Here is a 19,607-nt window from a genome sequence, read left to right as displayed (position 1 = left end):
GTAGCAGACGACAGTAGAAAAACTGGCCTTCATAACCATACAAAATGTAGCAGACTGCATCATGGACAACTGGTCTTTGTACCTGACAAAATGTAGCAGACTACAGCATGGACAACTGACCTTTGTACCTGACAAAATGTAGCAGACTGCAGCACCTGGTCTTCGTACCTGACAAAATGTAGCAGACTACAGCATGGACAACAGGTCTTTGTACCTGACCAAATATAGCTAGCAGACTACATCAGCCCTCTGTATCTGAAAAAGGTGGCAGATGATAGTGTGGACGACTGGCTCCAATTTCTCGAAAATATATGATAACAAAATGACTTAAAGCCGTTTTTTTTTTACCTTAATTTGTTTCGAGAAATCGGGGCCTGGTCTTTGTACCTGACAAGAGGCAATAGACTATATATACGGCTGGCTTTCGGTTAAACTTCCAAAACTATCTTGATTTCTTGCCGCAAAACTTTTGTGCACAGGGATCTGAGAATTAGTAAGCGATTACTATCTACACCAGCATTCCAGCCGATGTAGGCCAACTCGCATGAGAGAGACTGTACCAGCGTGAGGAAGGAACAACGGTAGGTAGACTGGGATAGAGCGCTGTTCAATTCTTTACTGTTGTAGCACTATATAAAGGATATGACTTATTTTATTCAGCGTAGTAAAATACAACTTTAATCCTATTCCCAAAAAGTGGTTGTCCGATGCGCTCATGCTGAAAAATGAGAAAAACCGAAAACATGATATACCAAATTCAATATCACCCAGACTGCGTATGAATTAATGTAAAAAAAAACAACGAAGTATCAAGTTGTACTAGCTCAGATGGTTGAGACAAGAAACCTTGTGCTAAAGTTCGAATCACTAGCAGGTCTATCGAGGATGCAAATCAGTATACTAAGGCACATTGGTAAAAATTGGAGGGAAAATCAATCAAGCGAGCGCCCGTGGTTTGGCAAAAACGAGAGCCCCTGAGTTTGACGCCTTATTATGCACGCGAAAACTTTAGCACGTGGTATACGTACATGTATTCTATGTGTTTACTGACGTAAATATTGTATTTTGTAAACCCGACTCGAATTATGAACATGGTTGTTAGAGTCTCTATGAAGCAAAAAATGATTTTCCAGCCCCATATATATAGCAGGTTCGTGATATTGTTTTCTGGGTATATTTGTTGGATACGAGATCTATGGACACGAATATATGCATTGACACGTCGGACACTCCGTAAAAGCAAATGTAGGTATCTCTCCACACAGAACATTTCCTTTACTCATCGTTGCTTTCGACGCCATTTCTGTATACAGTTTGAAAAACGAGCGCCCGGCTTTGATGCGACAGCCCAAGCTAAAACATTTACCAGTGTGTAAGGCCGATACTCATTGGACATCATCGTGTCCTTTATTCTCTGACTAATAATACCAAGCTGTCTAGCAAGATAAGAAATGATGATACGAAACTCGGAAAGCTAAAAGCAGATTGGGATATTACACTGTCAAATCGTATATAAATATAACAGCTAGATTGTCTCGCAAACCAACCTGGAGGTGTCGTACCACAGGGACCTGGTACGAATTTCTAACCAACAGTATTTATATATATATTATGGTATCATATAATATAGGTTACAAATTCGTGTCATTACAGGTCCCTGTGGTTCATGCGACTTTATACAAAAGACATTCAAACGACAGACTTGGGACAAAAACCTTCTTCCTGGATAAAAAAAAATACGTTCATATATGAGGAACGATTAAAGTATACTGAATTTCCCAACACTAATATTACAATAATAATGGAACAACTCATTCTTGATCCATGGACGCATCTGGTACAGACTCCAGCGCTTTGCAGGTACCATGCAGCTAACTTAGGAGTCTTCTAAAGGCTAATTTTTCATAATTGCGGTATAGACAAGCATTTTACGTCCTTGGTGAAGATTATGTAACCATAAGTATTTAGCACGCTGGTAAACCAAAGACCCACTACAGACTAATATATAAAGTCTCTATATTAGTCTATAGTGGGTCTTGGACTTACCAGCGTGATAAATTGTACCTTATTTAGAACGTATGTATATATATATATATATATATATAAAAATTTATGTAATTTTTTAAAATCAATTTATTCTAAAGCGGTCAGCATTTTCTAACCTAGTATAATACTGAATCTATATTCTGTTTGGGCCTACAAAATGTAATGTACATGCATATTAGTCCTTAGATGCGCTACAATATTAGTTTTCTTGCCAAACCGAGATATTTCATGTCTTTCCGTTGAGAAAAACATTGATAAATAACAATGCAATCTAACTTAGTAATCGAATTTAATCTAGGGCTAACCGTTTTTTTTTTTATTCCACATCTTGTTTGATAACAAGAGGGTTGTATCCAAAAAGATCAACTAAGCCAACGTGCCTGTTTTTGTACGATGTCACATGATCACGAACATTTTGCTAAGTGGAACTACTTATTCAGTCTACGCGACATAATATAGTTCTAATATCAATTTGAAAGGAAAAAACAATTTTTGCTTAGTTTGAAATAGATTTTGAAGAACAACATACCAGGAAAACCGAAAACTTTGGTATATAAAAATCAATTATAAAGTGTCGCGTTTAAAACGTAAACATATACAATACTTGACCTACTGCGGATGTGTCGACAGTAAATTGGCTTGTGCTATTATTGCAGTGTACTTTGCAAAACGAAGCGATTTTCTTACTTCGATGAGACCAAGACAAGGATTCGATGCATTAAAACTCCTTGAATGGCACAGTCTGAAGAAACCATCGTGTGACGCTGTGCCAAATCAGTTTATTTTCTCCTTCATTTAAAAATATTTAGTTTTGAATAATTTCATGGAGTGCCCGCATTTGGAAGAAACTGTACATGTAACAGCGCCATCTATAAAAAGCGAAAATTTACCACCAGATTATTTTTGCGCAGGTGAGTCTACACCCTATGTGTAAGTGTACTGGCTTTTGTGACAACTGTTTATGTCGTGTTTAACACATGTGTGAAGTGTTTGAAGGCGTTACTTTGTCTGGAATCTGGTAATCATCGATGTGTATTGCCCCCTTGTTACAAGCGGTTCTGCCATCATCGTGCCATGTGCTCTTGTGTTGAAGCCTCCTCGACAGAAAATAATCCTCGTTTTCGATGTTATTTCCAAGGAAATAAGTCACTGTGATATATTGTGCATTGTGTATAGATAGATATGAAAGTATCGCCTTCAACGACCAGATGATACGCATGATTTACACCCGTTTGTTTACACAAGAGTGATAATTATTGTCATTTCAACATGACAGCTCAGACGTGTGCAATACACACAAGGGTCGTCTCAAAAGGTAATATACGCGAAGGGAGATAACCTAAATGTTTCTTATCACAAAAGATGTAAAAAAAAATCATAAACTTTTTTTATCACATTTCGACAATTTAAAATGTTCAAAAAATAATTATCATATTTCGACATGTTTCAAATATTCAAAAATTGAATGAAATAGTGGTTTTATCAATAGATTCTTTTGCTGAAAACCACAATTTTTTTTTGACAACTTGTCAACTTCTCTTATTTTCTTTTGTGTGTTACTCGGGAAGAAACATAATTTTAAGCTTAAATCACTTTGAACATGTTACTAAAAAATCACAACCATAGGCAGATATTTAATTAATGTCTTATGTTAATCTATGGCAAATTTCAGATTGTTCATGTATTAGTCTAATTAAGCCCAATGAGATCAAGGTACCAATATTTATTGGTATTATTACTAAATTTGTGCAGCGGTGATTTGAATTTTTTGTTTGTTTGATTAATTAATCCTATTAACAACTATGGTCATGTAAGGACGGCCTCCCATGTATGCAGTGTGTTGCGTGTATGTTGTGCGAGGTGCGTGTTTTGGGAGACTGCGGTATATTCATGTTGTGTCTTCTTGTATAGTGGAACTCTTGTCCTTTTTATAGTGCTATATCACTGAAGCATGCCGCCGAAGACACCAAGCAACACACCCTACCCGGTCACATTATACTGACAATGGGCGAACCAGTCGTCCCACTCCCTGTATGGTGAGCGCTTAGCAGGAGCAGAAACTACCACTTTTATAGACTCACAGGGGCGAACGCTCAACTCAAGGCCAGAAGTGAGGCGGTGCCAAGGAAGGCATTAGGAAAGATAAAGTCAGTTAGGAAGAAAAGAAAAGATAAGATCCTAAATTTAGTCGCCTTTTACAATCATGCAATAGAGGCAGCAGGTACAATTCTAACGCCCTACCTGCAGGTGATTTGAACGATTGCAAAACGATTGAAGTGTCTCATGGGACATGGATAAAAAATAATATAGTCGTAAAATTTAGTGCTGCAACAAAAAAAACCTTGGACGATATATCACGGTTTAAACTTCATGGTTTTTAGCTCACCTGGCCCAAAGGGCTGGTGAGCTTATGTCATGGCGCGGCGTCCGTCGTCCGTCCGTCCGTCCGTCAACATTTAATTTAAATCGCTACTAGTCATAGAGTTCCGCATGGATTGTGACCAAATTTGGCCATAAACATCCTTGGGTGAAGGGGAACAGAACTTGTATAAATTTTGGCTCTGACCCCCCAGGGGCAGGAGAGGCGGGGCCCAATAGGGGAAATAGAGGTAAATCCTATAAATCGCTACTTGTCCTAGAGTTCTGCATGGATTGTAACCAAATTTGGCCACAAACATCCTTGGGGGAAGGGGGAATGAACTTGTATAAATTTTGGCTCTGACCCCCCGGGGGCAGGAGGGGCGGGGCCCAATAGGGGAAATAGAGGTAAATCCTATAAATCGCTACTTGTCCTAGAGTTCTGCATGGATTGTAACCAAATTTGGCCACAAACATCCTTGGGGGAAGGGGAACAGAACTTGTTTAAATTTTGGCTCTGATCCCCCGGGGGCAGGAGGGGTGGGGCCCAATAGGGGAAATAGAGGTAAATCCTATAAATCGCTACTTGTCCTAGAGTTCTGCATGGATTGTAACCAAATTTGGCCACAAACATCCTTGGGGGAAGGGGGAAAGAACTCGTATAAATTTTGGCTCTGACCCCCTGGGGGCAGGGCCCAATAGGGGAAATAGAGGTAAATCATATAAATCGCTACTTGTCCTAGAGTTCTGCATGGATTTTAACTAAATTTGGCCACAAATATCCTTGGGGGAAGGGGAACAGAACTTGTATAAATTTTGGCTCTGACCCCCCGGGGGCAGGAGGGGTGGGGCCCAATAGGGAAATAAGAGGTAAATATTCAAATTCCTTCAGAAAAGAAACAATGACCCTGTATTCAGAACATGATTTGACATTACAAACCAGGTGAGCGATACAGGCCCTCTGGGCCTCTTGTTTTATATAAAAAAAATTATGTCACAGTATGTACGCCCCACCATTTTCCGGATAGGGTGAAATCCAGAAATTTTAAACAGTTGCCTGCAAACATGGCGTCACTATAAATACCCAGAGAATTAAAAGAACCTCCTGACACTTTAAAATCACATATGGAGTAAAAAAAAAATATCACTTTTTGACTTATTAATAATTTAATAAATATTGTGATAAGTATGGTGAGACAAGTATCGTGATACATATTGTATCCTGGGGGAAGCATATTGTTGCAGCACTTGTAAAATTGGTTTTTGTTGAGTTCCAGAAGTCCACAGTTTCCTGCAAAATCTGGATCAGTTGTTACTTTGTTTAATCAGCTCCCGGGGCTGTGCTTGGTTTAGATATATATCAGTTTGGCTATATATAATAATTTAATGATTAAAATCTGTCTCTATATAAGAAATTATTTTTTGATTTTTATTGTTCATTTGTTTTTGATCAATTCTATTTAATAGATTATGATCTTGTTATTGAAGACTTAAAACGGGAGATAACTGATGCTTTTCTTATATGTATACTGTGCAGTAAATGAATATTATGTTTCGATTAATATGCTAAATCGGCATTTCAAATTATCTTGGATACATGATTTATCAATTATAAATAAAAAGAATTGCTTCTTCATCTCTAGTTTTGAAAATTCCTCTGGGAAACTAAAATATTTATTTCAATCATGTTGTACATAGGAAAGGAAGTGGTAACCGTCCTAACGGATTTAATATACCAGTAAATGATGTACCATATGTAGCTGTTCTGTTAACGTTTGTCATCGAGGATTGTGCCAAAATTTTCTGTTACTTAATTGTAATTGTCAGCAGTATCTACACCTTGATTGACATAATATTCAGTACCTGAACATGATATGAAAGTCAGATACCGTTATATACCTAAAAAATATATAAATGGTTATAGTCCTATTTTTTAGTAACATTACATATTTATGATTATTAAGTCGTATTTTGCTATGCATTAACGTGGGACAGACTTCAGAGCTCTTTATTTCATTTTCAAAAGAACAATGACGCATATCAGTTCAATAACCCAACAAAATTACAGTGTGGTGAATATACATGTAGAACATGAATATTCATGAGTTTACCAGACAGTAACCTTATTCAGTGAAGCCATAGAACAAGAATTATATTTGCATCACTCTGTCTTATCCTTCACAGAAAGCATGAGTAGTCGCCAGGAGAAATCTGTCCCTTGCTTCCCTCTCTGTGATTAGGCCTGCTGACTGTGTAATTGTAGGACTTAACAAGCCAACGCTACAGCTGCATTCAGCAGGAACCACACAGAGAACAAACTAGCAGGGGGATGTATCGCAAGACAAAATCTCAGGCCCATTAAGTTATTCATGTGAGGCATGATGGAAAGCGATGCATCTTTGTATTGATCACAAACTTGAGAAGCCTTGTTTAGTCTAGGGGTTGTTCCTGGCAGAGGTCGATCTGCTTATAAACAATATTTATTCCTCATTTTTCTGGCAAGCGTACATGCATAATGTGGTGATGGAAACAAAAGAAATCTAAAGATATTACCATCTGATATTGTGCCATTATTCCTGATTTTATACTCGACAATAACATCTGTGACAGTGCATACTGTTTATTCAGTCTAACCTTTAAATAAGACCTTGAGTAAAAATTACCTTATTTTAACTCACTAACCAATATTAGAGCTAGTGGGACGAGAAACCTCTGATTTGCCTTTTCACTAATTTTAGTGTGATTTTATGAAATCTTTGATTTATTGATATGAATCATTGTCTTTTTGTTCATGATAGATCACCAGTTTCACTTACATGTTATACATACCTGGTATGCTTCTTTAAAGACTTTCCTTTGAAAACTGCAAGGAACGACACCTAAATTAAAAGCGGAACTTTTTCCCAATGCTTTGGGAATGGAGCCAAGGCTTTGAATGTGAGAAAATGTGCGACAAAACCAAGATTTGGGAAATAAAGCATAACAAATAAGGTTTTTTATTTCCAATGTAGCATATGTACTTTTCTGAAGCCAATTCACAAATATTTAAAGGCTTAACCAACTAAGACATGCAATATTTTTGGATAGTTTTCAAGAAACTTTGATTTTGGGAAACTAGAATTGAAATAGGAAAAATTTATCTGAGGCTTTGCCATGGGAATGGGGCCGAATATCAACCCCAAAGTATACTAAAAAAAAAAGCCCTGCAAAGCCAATCAACATAGTTACTAGATTTTTTCGATGTATACCTGTTTCATCTGTTGTCTTACACAGAGCCCTCATTGTCCAGGGGTGAATTAGGACAACCTATATCGCTACTAGATATTCATTTTATGAATAGATGCTATTTACAGAAAACTCTCCTATATTTTATATTTGTTTTATTTTACCTTTTAATTTTTTGAAGAATTTTAGATACCCATGAGTGAACCAACAGTATGAAGAAGTATTTCGTTTTTCTTAATTCAAATTATTGTGTATTTATTATGTCTCTGGCATTTTGAAATGTGGTATTGCACATACATTATATATTACATAATAAAGGCTAATTAAGCACGAGTTATTTCACAGTTAGATAATGGACTTTTAAAAGTTTAGTTTATACATTTCATAATCTACAGTATTTGGAAAAATTATTATCAATCATCAATTAAAATCAAAATTAGTCCAACATAAATTACAACTGAGTTTTGAGGATGTTTATACATTGTAATTTGAAGGAGATGATGCATGACAATGAATATTCTAGTCCATGACATGGACTAGAATATTCATGCTATTAACGTGAGACATCACCAATTTTGTTTTTGTCCACAACAACTACACAACTTGAACTAAACTTTTTGCTATGGAATGATTTCTTATGTCAGTAAAATGTTATTTTGTTTTTGCTTGTAGGATGCAAGACCGACAAAAGTCCATGGATTTGTACTCGATGTGGGAAAATTCATTGTGGAAGGTACATCATATGTTCACTTATTTTCATAAAAAGATGGTATAAATCTTGGTTAGTCATAATACAATGTAAATCTGGAGGAGGAACATCCGAAATCACTCTCCGTTTACAAATATTTAGAAATGTTTCTTTAATTTTTGGGGGAGGGGGTTTCATTTCATGATGTGATTGTTCCTAATGAAAAGAGTTCTTTCATTAGATACAACACATTTTTAAGCATGTGTAAGCATATATTGATCACAATATGGTTATAGTCAAATTGCCAATGGGTATAGGCTCATGGAAATAAATGTATTGAAAATGAAAATTACTGCTTAACTTTCTTTGAATTAATGAATCCATATTCATATTTACTTGCCCTAGACGAGTCCTGGACTCATGATTTTCCTGTGGGACTCGCCAAAATTTTAAGAATCCTCTTTGTTCTGGGACTCATTAAAAAATAGAAAATTGGTGTTCTGGACACGCCTTGACTAAGAATCCTACATGAATTGTTGTGTTTCAGATATGTGAATGGCCATGCCAAGGAGCATCACGAGGCGTTCACCCAACATGCTGTTTGTATGGATTGTGATAATTATTCTGTTTACTGGTGAGTGTTGTTACTGTCTTTATTTGGTAATGGCTGATGATAAGGTGGTGTAAAGGTATAACCATTTACATTCACCTTGCCAGCAAGGGTTCGATCCCCAGCTTCCTATATTTTCATTCAGGCCATGGAAAGTGTTTTCTATAAGTTGTAAAACTTGCTTTATTTTGCAATTAATTTAAAATGGCTAAAGCTATGGTTTACACATAGTAAGTCTGTTGAATACTGGTTGCAGTAAGACTAGTTATACAAGTGCAAGTTAAATTATATAAGATCATGCTCAATGTTAAAAGATATTTTGATCATTTTATCAGTGATTAGGAAAAAGGTTTAGATAAGATTCATCCTTTAAAATGTCAATGATGCAGTACCATTATTTCATTGTTTTACACAAAGTAAAAAAAAAAAGAATTTTTAGTATATGAAAGAATTTCATTGATTATGAATTAAACAGTTGATTTTTGTTTAAAAATTATGATATCAATGCTGACTATTTGCGAACCATAAGATAGTTGAGTTGATTCTTTTGTTTGAGGGGGAATGTCATTTAGACTTAGAATCACAGAAATTGTTTCTTTTTCATTCTTCATTATTTTGGAGTCTCTGAACAAAATGATTTCCTTGTTTTCAGCTATATCTGTGATGAATTTGTGATTAACGATACAAAGTACGGGCACTTGGACAAACTCAGGAAAAGCTTACAGTCATTAGCCAGGTAAGGTTAAGATGATACCATTGAAACAGGGCCGGGGAAATGTACTCGTCTGCTCACCCAGATGAGTGGATTTGGCCTTCGGACAAGTGATTGTTGACAGCACACTCGTCTGTTGAATGAGTAAAAAAATTATGATGCTGATTATGACCTGGACTTTAAATTATATTACACAATATATATCTCATTTACAGCTAAGTGAAAATGTCATTAAGACTACATTCTTTGATTTTAAGCACCAGTTCGATGCCCACGACTAGTAATTTTATAGCTGGACTAGTACCAATTGTAATGAACTAGTTCGGTTGGACTAGAGGCTCCCCACTCAATTAAAATCTGTAAATATACTATATTTACAAGAGCAGTGGTCAATTGTATTTTTCAACACATTTTGAGTGCATTTGCATCATTTTGTGAGAATTTTTGTTCACTAGCGTATCCAGACTGTAACTTGGGTCAAAAACTGATCATGACTGAAGTTCTGAAGCAAAACGGCTGTATATAGTTTGGTATATAGTGATTAAATAGTCTTGACTAGTTAAATTCTGGTATTTAATAGTCCAAATGACTAGCATCCAAAAAAATTAACGTCACAGACTGGGACTTGTAGATTTTAGAGAAGCACTTGTCTGACGGATGAGTGCATTTCAAAGATTTTCTATGGCCCTGTGAAATCAGTCAATTACTGTGAAATGAGTAACTTGATACAAATCAAACCATCTTCAATTCTGGTTAATTGGTGTGGTATGATCTTGTTGGTATTTTCTGGGGAAGGAAAAGAAAATCAATTGTATATCTGTTTGTTTTTAGTGCCAGAAATCATATAAGACAGAAAGTTCGTCGACGAGCTTCCACAGATTCACAAGAAAATGACAGACATAGAAAAAAGATCAAGAAGGTAAATCGTTTATCATTTCCTTTACATATGTTTATATACATGAATTTTCTGCCCTAAATGATCATGGAGGTTAATATAAAGGAACAATCATTAATGAGATGACATGAGAGACGTGTAAAATTGGTATCTTTTCATGCATGAGGAAATGCATGGAAATTTTTTATCCCTGGCAAAACTCATTTAAGTATCATAGACATATGAGGCATTGGGATATTGCTTTGTGACTCCTTGTCTGTTTTACACTAGTCTTGATATTTCACTTAAAGTGGCATAACTTGATATTTTGTTTTGTAGGATGACAGACCAAGATCTTCTGGACTTAGGAATTTAGGAAACACTTGTTTCATGAATGCAGTATTACAATCTCTTAGGTAATATATATGTTGTTACCCTGGTTTTGAAATGCAAACGCAAAAGCATAGGTACTGATCACGTCATGTATTTATCAGTGTAACATTCACAAAGTAGTGAGATCACAATCGGTACTTTTTCACAATGGAGATAACTCTATTGCATATATTTGATTGGACAACATCGGAGCAAACTAATGATGATTTTACACTGCCAAAATCCTTACTCATCTGATTAGTCCATGATAATCACATGTTTACCCTGAAGTTTGCTTGGCAACTTTAACAAAAAGAAGCCCTCAAGGTGACTAACATATATAGGGTCATTGTTTCTTTAAATCAAGGATTTATAAGTAAGAAGGAATGGTCACTGTCTCTTACACTACTAAACACCACACAAGATGCCTATGAACCGATAATAAAAAATGTTTTTCTCAACAAATGCTTGTCTTATCGAGTCAAACGAAACACCAATGTAAAGTTTATTTAATTTCACAACATTTAGTACTTGCTTTAAGGACGGAAAATTAAAAGAAAAAAATGTCTTAAATTTTCGTTAAAAAAATACGACAGCTCATGAAATGGCGGCCTGCTTCAGAAAGTAAGACAGTAACCCTCCCACCCACAAGCTACATCAAAGGCTGCACCGGCGGATATCAAAGGAAAATCAGTCGTCACCCATCATCATGGTCAGTGAACAACCACAAAAGCTCCTGCGCTGTACTTCCCCAAAACCCAGTGTGACTTATCCTTTTCATATACATCCTTGCTTTAAATAGAACACTAGCTTTCCTATCTAAAATGTTTTAAATTGATCATATATTGAAATGGTTGTGATTTTACTCACTTTTCAGTAACATCCAGCAGTTCTGTGGATACATCAAACAGCTGCCATCTTTAGAGGAAAAGATTAGCAAGTCACGCAAATACCACCAGACTCGTAAAACGCGGAATGAGGAGGATGACGTGTAAGTTTTACTATAAGGTTTATCTGGCACAAGGGGCCACATTAACATTAGATATTCTTCTGATATTCTGTCTGCAGGAATCTTCGTACTGGATTCTAGGAAATCATTCTTCAATTCAGCATGTTATAAGTGAACAATTACTGAAATATATAAGTAGTGAATTTTAAATATTGCAAGGAATTGATAAGGAATAGGACTTATTTGTGTACCATGTGATAACATTTGTGTCGGATTAGGATCTACAGTGGTGATGGAATGTAACTCTTTATAATCTTCCCAATGAAAATGACGTTATGGGAGATATCATCTTTAAGTGTCGATCCATCACCAAGAGTCCCAAACAAAAGTTGTCAGGTATCGTGTGATACATGAATTAGTCCCATTGATCAAACATAAGCTGGAGCCAAACTAAGCAAATTAGAAATAAAAAATCCTTATTTAGTCTCTGGGGTTCACTAGGAATGATCTGAAGAATCTGAAGATGATAATGACTTAATGGATTATTTTAGTTAAAATGTCAATAATGATGTATGAAGAGAAATAAATTTTCACAAAATTGCAGCACAATTACATGTTTGCCATTGTTTTCTGTATAGGTTCCTTTGACTAATATTATTTTCCTGTTTTGCAGACTTCTAATCGAGGAGTTACGGAAGACACTAGTAGCTTTGTGGTGACTAATATTATTTTCCTGTTTTGCAGACTTCTAATCGAGGAGTTACGGAAGACACTAGTTGCTTTGTGGCAGGGTACCAAAGGAGCCATTTCACCCGAATCTCTCTTCTGTGTCATTTGGAAAGTTGTGCCAAGATTTAGGTATAGATATAATTGTAAAAAAAAAATTTCTATCTAAACCAATAACGTATATGTAAATGAATCCAGAAGTAAAATGAAGTCATATTAAAAAAATGTTTTGAATAATGCAATATGTGTAAAACTATTTCAAAATCCACTGACAGTGCTTTTTCAGTAAAACACGAACACCATCAAGACATTTGTTTTGGGTACCATCCATAAATTTATTAAACAAATGAAAGAGAAGTAAAGAATTTGAGCCAGGAAAATCAGTTTATCCTGGGGTATGTAAGGGCTGTTCCAGAAAAACATATATGGTAGGGGAAGGAAGGCACTTTGAAATAGGGAGACCCACCGATAGAAGCGATTTTCAATTTTGTTGACCCCTTCACATATCTATTTTTTTGTGAATGATACTATGGCATAGAAGCGATTTAATTTTTAGCTCACCTGGTCCGAGGGACCAAGGTGAGCTTATGCCATACCGTGGCGTCCGGCGTCCGTCGTCCGTCCGTCCGTCCGTCCGTCAACAATCGACTTCTTCTCCATAACCGCTGGTCGGATTTCAACAAAATTTGGCTGGTAGCATCCTTATGGGCTACTAACTGAAAATTGTACAAATGATGGGGCTGACCCCCCAGGGGCCTGAGGGGCGGGGCCAAAAGGGGTCAATTTGGCTATTTCCATATAAACGACTTCTTCTCTGAAACCAAGCATGGGATAGCACCCATAATGCAATGGTAGCATCCTTATAGGGTGGGGATTCAAAATTGTACAAATGATGGGGCTGACCCCCCGGGGGCCTGAGGGGCGGGGTCAAATGGGGTCCATTTGGCTATTTCCATATAAACGACTTCTTCTCTGAAACCAAGCATGGGATAGCACCCATAATGCAATGGTAGCATCCTTATAGGGTGGGGATTCAAAATTGTACAAATGATGGGGCTGACCCCCCGGGGGCCTGAGGGGCGGGGTCAAATGGGGTCCATTTGGCTATTTCCATATAAACGACTTCTTCTCTGAAACTAAGCATGAGATAGCACTCATAATTTCAATGGTAGTATCGTTATAGGGTAGGGATTAAAAATGGTACAAATGATGTGGCTGACCCCCCGGGGGCCTGAGGGGCGGGGTCAAAAGGGGTCAATTTGGCTATTTCCATATAAACGACTTCTTCTCTGAAACCAAGCATGGGATAGCACCCATAATGCAATGGTAGCATCCTTATAGGGTGGGGATTCAAAATTGTACAAATGATGGGGCTGACCCCCGGGGGGCCTGAGGGGCGGGGTCAAATGGGGTCAATTTGGCTATTTCCATATAAACGACTTCTTCTCTGAAACTAAGCATGAGATAGCACTCATAATGCAATGGTAGTATCTTTATAGGTTGGGGATTCAAAATTGTACAAATGATGTGGCTGACCCCCGGGGGGCCTGAGGGGCGGGGTCAAAAGGGGTCAATTTGGCTATTTCCATATAAACGACTTCTTCTCTGAAACCAAGCATGGGATAGCACCCATAATGCAATGGTAGCATCCTTATAGGATGGGGATTCAAAATTGTACAAATGATGGGGCTGACCCCCAGGGGGCCTGAGGGGCGGGGTCAAAAGTGGTCAATTTCCATATAAAAGGGGCCAATTTGGCTATTTCCATATAAACGACTTCTTCTCTGAAACTAAGCATGGTATAGCACCCATAATGCAATGGTAGCATCTTTATAGGGTGGGGATTCAAAATTGTGCAAATGATTGGGCTGACCCCCAGGGGGCCTGAGGGGCGGGGTCGAAAGTGGCCAATTTGGCTATTTCCATATAAACGACTTCTTCTCTGAAACTAAGCACGGTATAGCACCCATAATACAATGGTAGTATCCTTATAGTGTGGGAATTCAAAATTGTGCAAATGATAGGGCTGACCCCCCGGGGGCCTGAGGGGTGGGGTCAAAAGTGGTCAATTTCCATATAAATGACTTTTTCTCTGCAACTTAACATGGGATTACGCTCATAATGCAATGGTTACATCCTTATAGGGTTTGGATTCAAAATTTTGCAAATGATGGGGCTGACCCCCCAGGGGCCTGAAGGGTGGGGTCAAAAGGGGTCAATTTAGCTATTTCCATATAAACGACTTCTTCTCTGCAACTAAGAATGGAAGAGCACTTATAATGCAATGGTAGCATCCTTATAGGTTTGGGATTTGAAATTGTACAAATGATAGGGCTGACCCCCGGGGCCTTAGACGGCAATAGATGCGAGGTCAAAAGGTCAATTAGGCTACTATTTTCATATAAATTACTTTGTCTCTGAACCTATGTATTGGATAGCATATTTGTATGGTATCAATAGCATCATTGTATGGTTGTGATTCAAAATTAAACTTTGGGAGTCAATTTTGCTTATTTTTCTAATTGTCTGAGTCTTGTGATAATTACTAACAAAAAACCAGGTGAGCGATACTGGCCCTCTGGGCCTCTTGTTTGTTTTGCTCCAACATCTTTTTGGATTTACATATTTTGATTTCTAGCATCACCGAAGAGTCCTAGGACAAAATTGTGCCGTATATGGTGCAGTTAACTATTGTTTTATGTGCTGCATCAATTACTAGATTTGTATAAAGGTACAATCTTCATAGAACCAGTTAAAAATCTACTAAAGATACCAAAGTGTTGCCCCAGGGTAATGCAAGAGTAGACATCTGGACATTCACACTTAAGCTTGTGAACTGCCACTTTTTCCACAACTTAATACCAGTGAATTTAAATAAAGATCTATTGATGACAACAGTATTTTGCCAATACTAATCCATTGTTTCTCTGTACCATTGCCAAGTTTGATTGAATATAATATGTTTTAAATAAATGTTCTGTCATTATTATATTAAAACATCCAGAAAATAATTTATTGAAGATGAACAACACATTAATATTGTTTTCTCAAGTTATTTTTGTAGTCCGGATGACTGACAACAACATTGTAAACCACAAATTTTGCATTTTATTTCAAAATGTTACAAATGCTTCAGATAGACCCACCCACAGTAGTGATTTTATTGAAACGCCACCATGGCACATAGTATTTTTAAAGTGCCTTCCTTGGGTGCCATATATGTTTTGCTGGAACAGCCCTAAGATAATTATGTATCATGTACTAGAATTCAAAGATTATTGCTACACTGAAGAGTTTTTTCACAAAATAGTTCTGAGACTTTGAAAGTTTGAGAAGCTGAAAGTTAGACTGAGATGCTGAAAGTGTAGACTGAGATTTTGAAAGTTTAGACTGAGAAGCTGAAAGTTTAAACTGAGATGCTGAAAGTTTAGACTGAGATGCTGAAAGTGCAGACGATGATGATATAAATATTCTCTATATTACACAGGGGCTACCAACAACAGGACGCCCACGAGTTTATGCGCTACCTCCTGGACAGACTACACACAGAGCTGCTGACACTTCTACCCTACCCAAACAACAACAGTCCGTTTATAGGACCCAAGGGCAAAAGTACCATTGTCACAGCTATATTTGGTGGCTTACTCCAGAATGAAGTCAACTGTCTAGTGTGTGGAGTGGAATCTAAAAAACATGACCCATTTCTAGGCAAGTATCACACTAATTATCTCCCCTTTATAGTGTAAGGATGTCGGTTAAGTACAAACACCACCCATTTCTAGGCAAGTATCCCGCTAATTATCTCCCCTTTATAGTGTATGGATGTCGGTTAAGTACAAACACCACCCATTTCTAGGCAAGTATCACACTAATTATCTCCCCTTTATAGTGTAAGGATGTCGGTTAAGTACAAACACCACCCATTTCTAGGCAAGTATCACACTAATTATCTCCCCTTTATAGTGTAAGGATGTCGGTTAAGTACAAACACCACCCATTTCTAGGCAAGTATCACACTAATTATCTCCCCTTTATAGTGTAAGGATGTCGGTTAAGTACAAACACCACCCATTTCTAGGCAAGTATCACACTAATTATCTCCCCTTTATAGTGTATGGATGTCGGTTAAGTACAAACACCACCCATTTCTAGGCAAGTATCACGCTAATTATCTCCCCTTTACAGTGTATGGATGTCGGTTAAGTACAAACACCACCCATTTCTAGGCAAGTATCACACTAATTATCTCCCCTTTATAGTGTAAGGATGTCGGTTAAGTACAAACACCACCCATTTCTAGGCAAGTATCACACTAATTATCTCCCCTTAACAGTGTATGGATGTCGGTTAAGTACAAACACCACCCATTTCTAGGCAAGTATCACACTAATTATCTCCCCTTTATAGTGTAAGGATGTCGGTTAAGTACAAACACCACCCATTTCTAGGCAGGTATCACGCTAATTATCTCCCCTTTATAGTGTATGGATGTCGGTTAAGTACAAACACCACCCATTTCTAGGCAAGTATCACGCTAATTATCTCCCCTTTACAGTGTATGGATGTCGGTTAAGTACAAACACCACCCATTTCTAGGCAAGTATCACACTAATTATCTCCCCTTTATAGTGTAAGGATGTCGGTTAAGTACAAACACCACCCATTTCTAGGCAAGTATCACACTAATTACAAACACCACCCATAGTCTATGTCGGTTAAGTACAAACACCACCCATTTCTAGGCAAGTATCACGCTAATTATCTCCCCTTTATAGTGTATGGATGTCGGTTAAGTACAAACACCACCCATTTCTAGGCAAATATCACACTTATTATCTCCCCTCTATAGTGTAAGGATGTCGGTTAAGTACAAACACCACCCATTTCTAGGCAAGTATCACACTAATTATCTCCCCTTTATAGTGTAAGGATGTCGGTTAAGTACAAACACCACCCATTTCTAGGCAAGTATCACGCTAATTATCTCCCCTTTATAGTGTATGGATGTCGGTTAAGTACAAACACCACCCATTTCTATTCAAGTGTCCTCATGTATTTTCCTTATCTGCCCTTTACAGTAAAAGATATATCTGTTAAGGACGTGAAGACGTTTTATACCATAGAAAGGAACAAAACTAATTGATTTTCATTGTTCAATTGTTATATTACTATAACATTAAGTTATCTCTGCCGTTGTATAATAACTGTGTGGTGTATCTTTTTAGGATCTTTTTTTTTGGAGTATACTTCTGACAGTGAGATAGCACTAGAGTTGATTAAAACACCAACATAATTTGCATCTAGATAGCAGAGCTTACTTCCAAATAGCATTCGTTGATAGCAGTATAGATTTTACTATTTATTATACCAGTAGTGTGGTTGATGTAATAAATTGCTGATCTATTTACAGATCTGTCACTGGATATACCAGCCCAGTACCAAACACGGGTAGCTAAATCCAAAGACGGAGAGCAACAAGTCTGTCGGTTATCAGGTATTCATTTCTTATCCTATATACCTGTAAGATTCAAGGTACCTTTGTAATCCCCATGCTTCTAGATTTTCCAACACTGCTGACACATTTTCTGCATGAAAAGAGCTTCACCTGAAATTCACCTGAAAAAGAGGTCAATTTTACATGAAGAAAACTTTTTTGGGCGGGGGGGGGGGGGGGGGGGGGGGGGGGGGGGGGGGGGAATGTAAATGAAAACACAAGTTTTTACAGGGCATCCATTAACCCGAGACCTCGGGTCATTGACGCAGCAAAATTGGTTTGGACGCACGATCTGCATGCCGTGCGTCAATCTGACATTTAATAATTTTACTACCACTGTCTATCAGGCTTGTGTATGTGTGTATTATGTGATGCCCAGTCCTCAATAAGGTGTATATTAGCTAGGGTCAGTGACACTAATTGGTAGAACACCCCACACCAATTAAAAGATTCACTCAACTGTGACTTAGTCCGACCGTAATCTGTTAATTGGAGCACAGGTAAAGAAGTCACAACTCTACAAGTACCTACCTACCTCCTGTCCGCTAAAACTGCACATTCTTATCAGCAATCACATTTTAATCAAAGCTGTATTAGATGTCCATTTCATTAAATCAATGTTACATAACTTGTAAGCAGAGATGAGATCGTAAATAGGCCTAGTTTGATGCATGCTGCAGAAGCCATTTTGTTGTTAACCTGAATAACCCTGCATGTACATTACCCACAAACCATCAGGGTTAGAGTGTGAGAAGCGTAAATCATTCCTGTTACCGCTTCTAATTGGTTTTTGGCGGCAAATATGAAAAGAGGATTGATGTGGAAAAGAAACACAACATAGATAAAAAACATTGTATTTATTTTTTGAAAACCGTTTTAGAAATACTGCTGAATTAATAAAATTTTTATCTCAAACCAAAAAATAGCAGTAGTAACTAAGATTAATAAAACAGCCTAATCATCATTTTTTTTATAAAAGAATCATTTTTTATGAAAAAAAAAAGTTATTGATTAAATAATATATACATGATCAGCAGATCAAAAAAATATCCTTTTAAATTATAAAGATTTTTGAAAATTGATTATGATAAATTGATAAATTGACGTTAAAATTTATTACTGTTTTAAAATTTATTTGACATAATAGGTTTTTTTTTTCTTTTCTTTCAAGAGTTCTGAATGGAAGTTTACCAAATTTGGCCACAAACATCCTTAGGGGAGGGGGAACAGAACTTGTATAAATTTTGGTTCTGACCCCCGGGGGCAGGATGGGCGGGGCCCAATAGGGGAAATAGAGGTAAATCCTTTAAATCGCTACTTGTCCTAGAGTTCTGCATGGAATGTAACCAAATTTGGCCACAAACATCCTTGGGGGAGGGGGAACAGAACTTGTATAAATTTTGGCTCTAACCCCCGGGGGCAGGAGGGGTGGGGCCCAATAGGGGAAATAGAGGTAAATTCTTTAAATCGCTACTTGTCCTAGAGTTCTGCATTGATTGTAACCAAAATTAGCCACAAACATTCTTGGGGGAGGGGGAACAGAACTTGTATAA

At 37.3% G+C, this 19,607-nt stretch overlaps 1 protein-coding gene across 3 annotated transcripts in view; it reads left to right on the top strand.

Annotated features, from left to right (window-relative positions):
• The first annotated feature begins 2,493 nt into the window (after window positions 1-2,493).
• Window positions 2,494-19,607, top strand: part of LOC138332916 (ubiquitin carboxyl-terminal hydrolase 3-like) — a 28,294-nt gene continuing 11,180 nt past the window's right edge. The window contains exons 1-11 of one of the 3 annotated variants that reach the window (XM_069280945.1): window positions 2,860-2,957; window positions 6,589-6,775; window positions 8,302-8,362; window positions 8,865-8,951; window positions 9,580-9,663; window positions 10,471-10,558; window positions 10,853-10,929; window positions 11,763-11,876; window positions 12,579-12,692; window positions 16,048-16,268; window positions 17,971-18,054. In XM_069280945.1, coding sequence (XP_069137046.1) covers window positions 8,923-8,951; window positions 9,580-9,663; window positions 10,471-10,558; window positions 10,853-10,929; window positions 11,763-11,876; window positions 12,579-12,692; window positions 16,048-16,268; window positions 17,971-18,054 — 811 coding nt within the window. In that variant the 5' untranslated portion in view covers window positions 2,860-2,957; window positions 6,589-6,775; window positions 8,302-8,362; window positions 8,865-8,922. Of the gene's footprint in view, window positions 2,958-6,588; window positions 6,776-8,301; window positions 8,363-8,864; window positions 8,952-9,579; window positions 9,664-10,470; window positions 10,559-10,852; window positions 10,930-11,762; window positions 11,877-12,578; window positions 12,693-16,047; window positions 16,269-17,970; window positions 18,055-19,607 lie in introns of all 3 variants that reach the window. The other 2 variants (XM_069280944.1, XM_069280943.1) reach the window with 2 other exon arrangements.

Source organism: Argopecten irradians, chromosome 10 (genome assembly GCF_041381155.1).
Source record: "Argopecten irradians isolate NY chromosome 10, Ai_NY, whole genome shotgun sequence".
Lineage (NCBI taxonomy): Eukaryota > Metazoa > Mollusca > Bivalvia > Pectinida > Pectinidae > Argopecten > Argopecten irradians.
The sequence above is the reverse complement of the archived record's forward strand: the minus strand, read 5'-3'. Positions and strand labels throughout refer to the sequence as shown.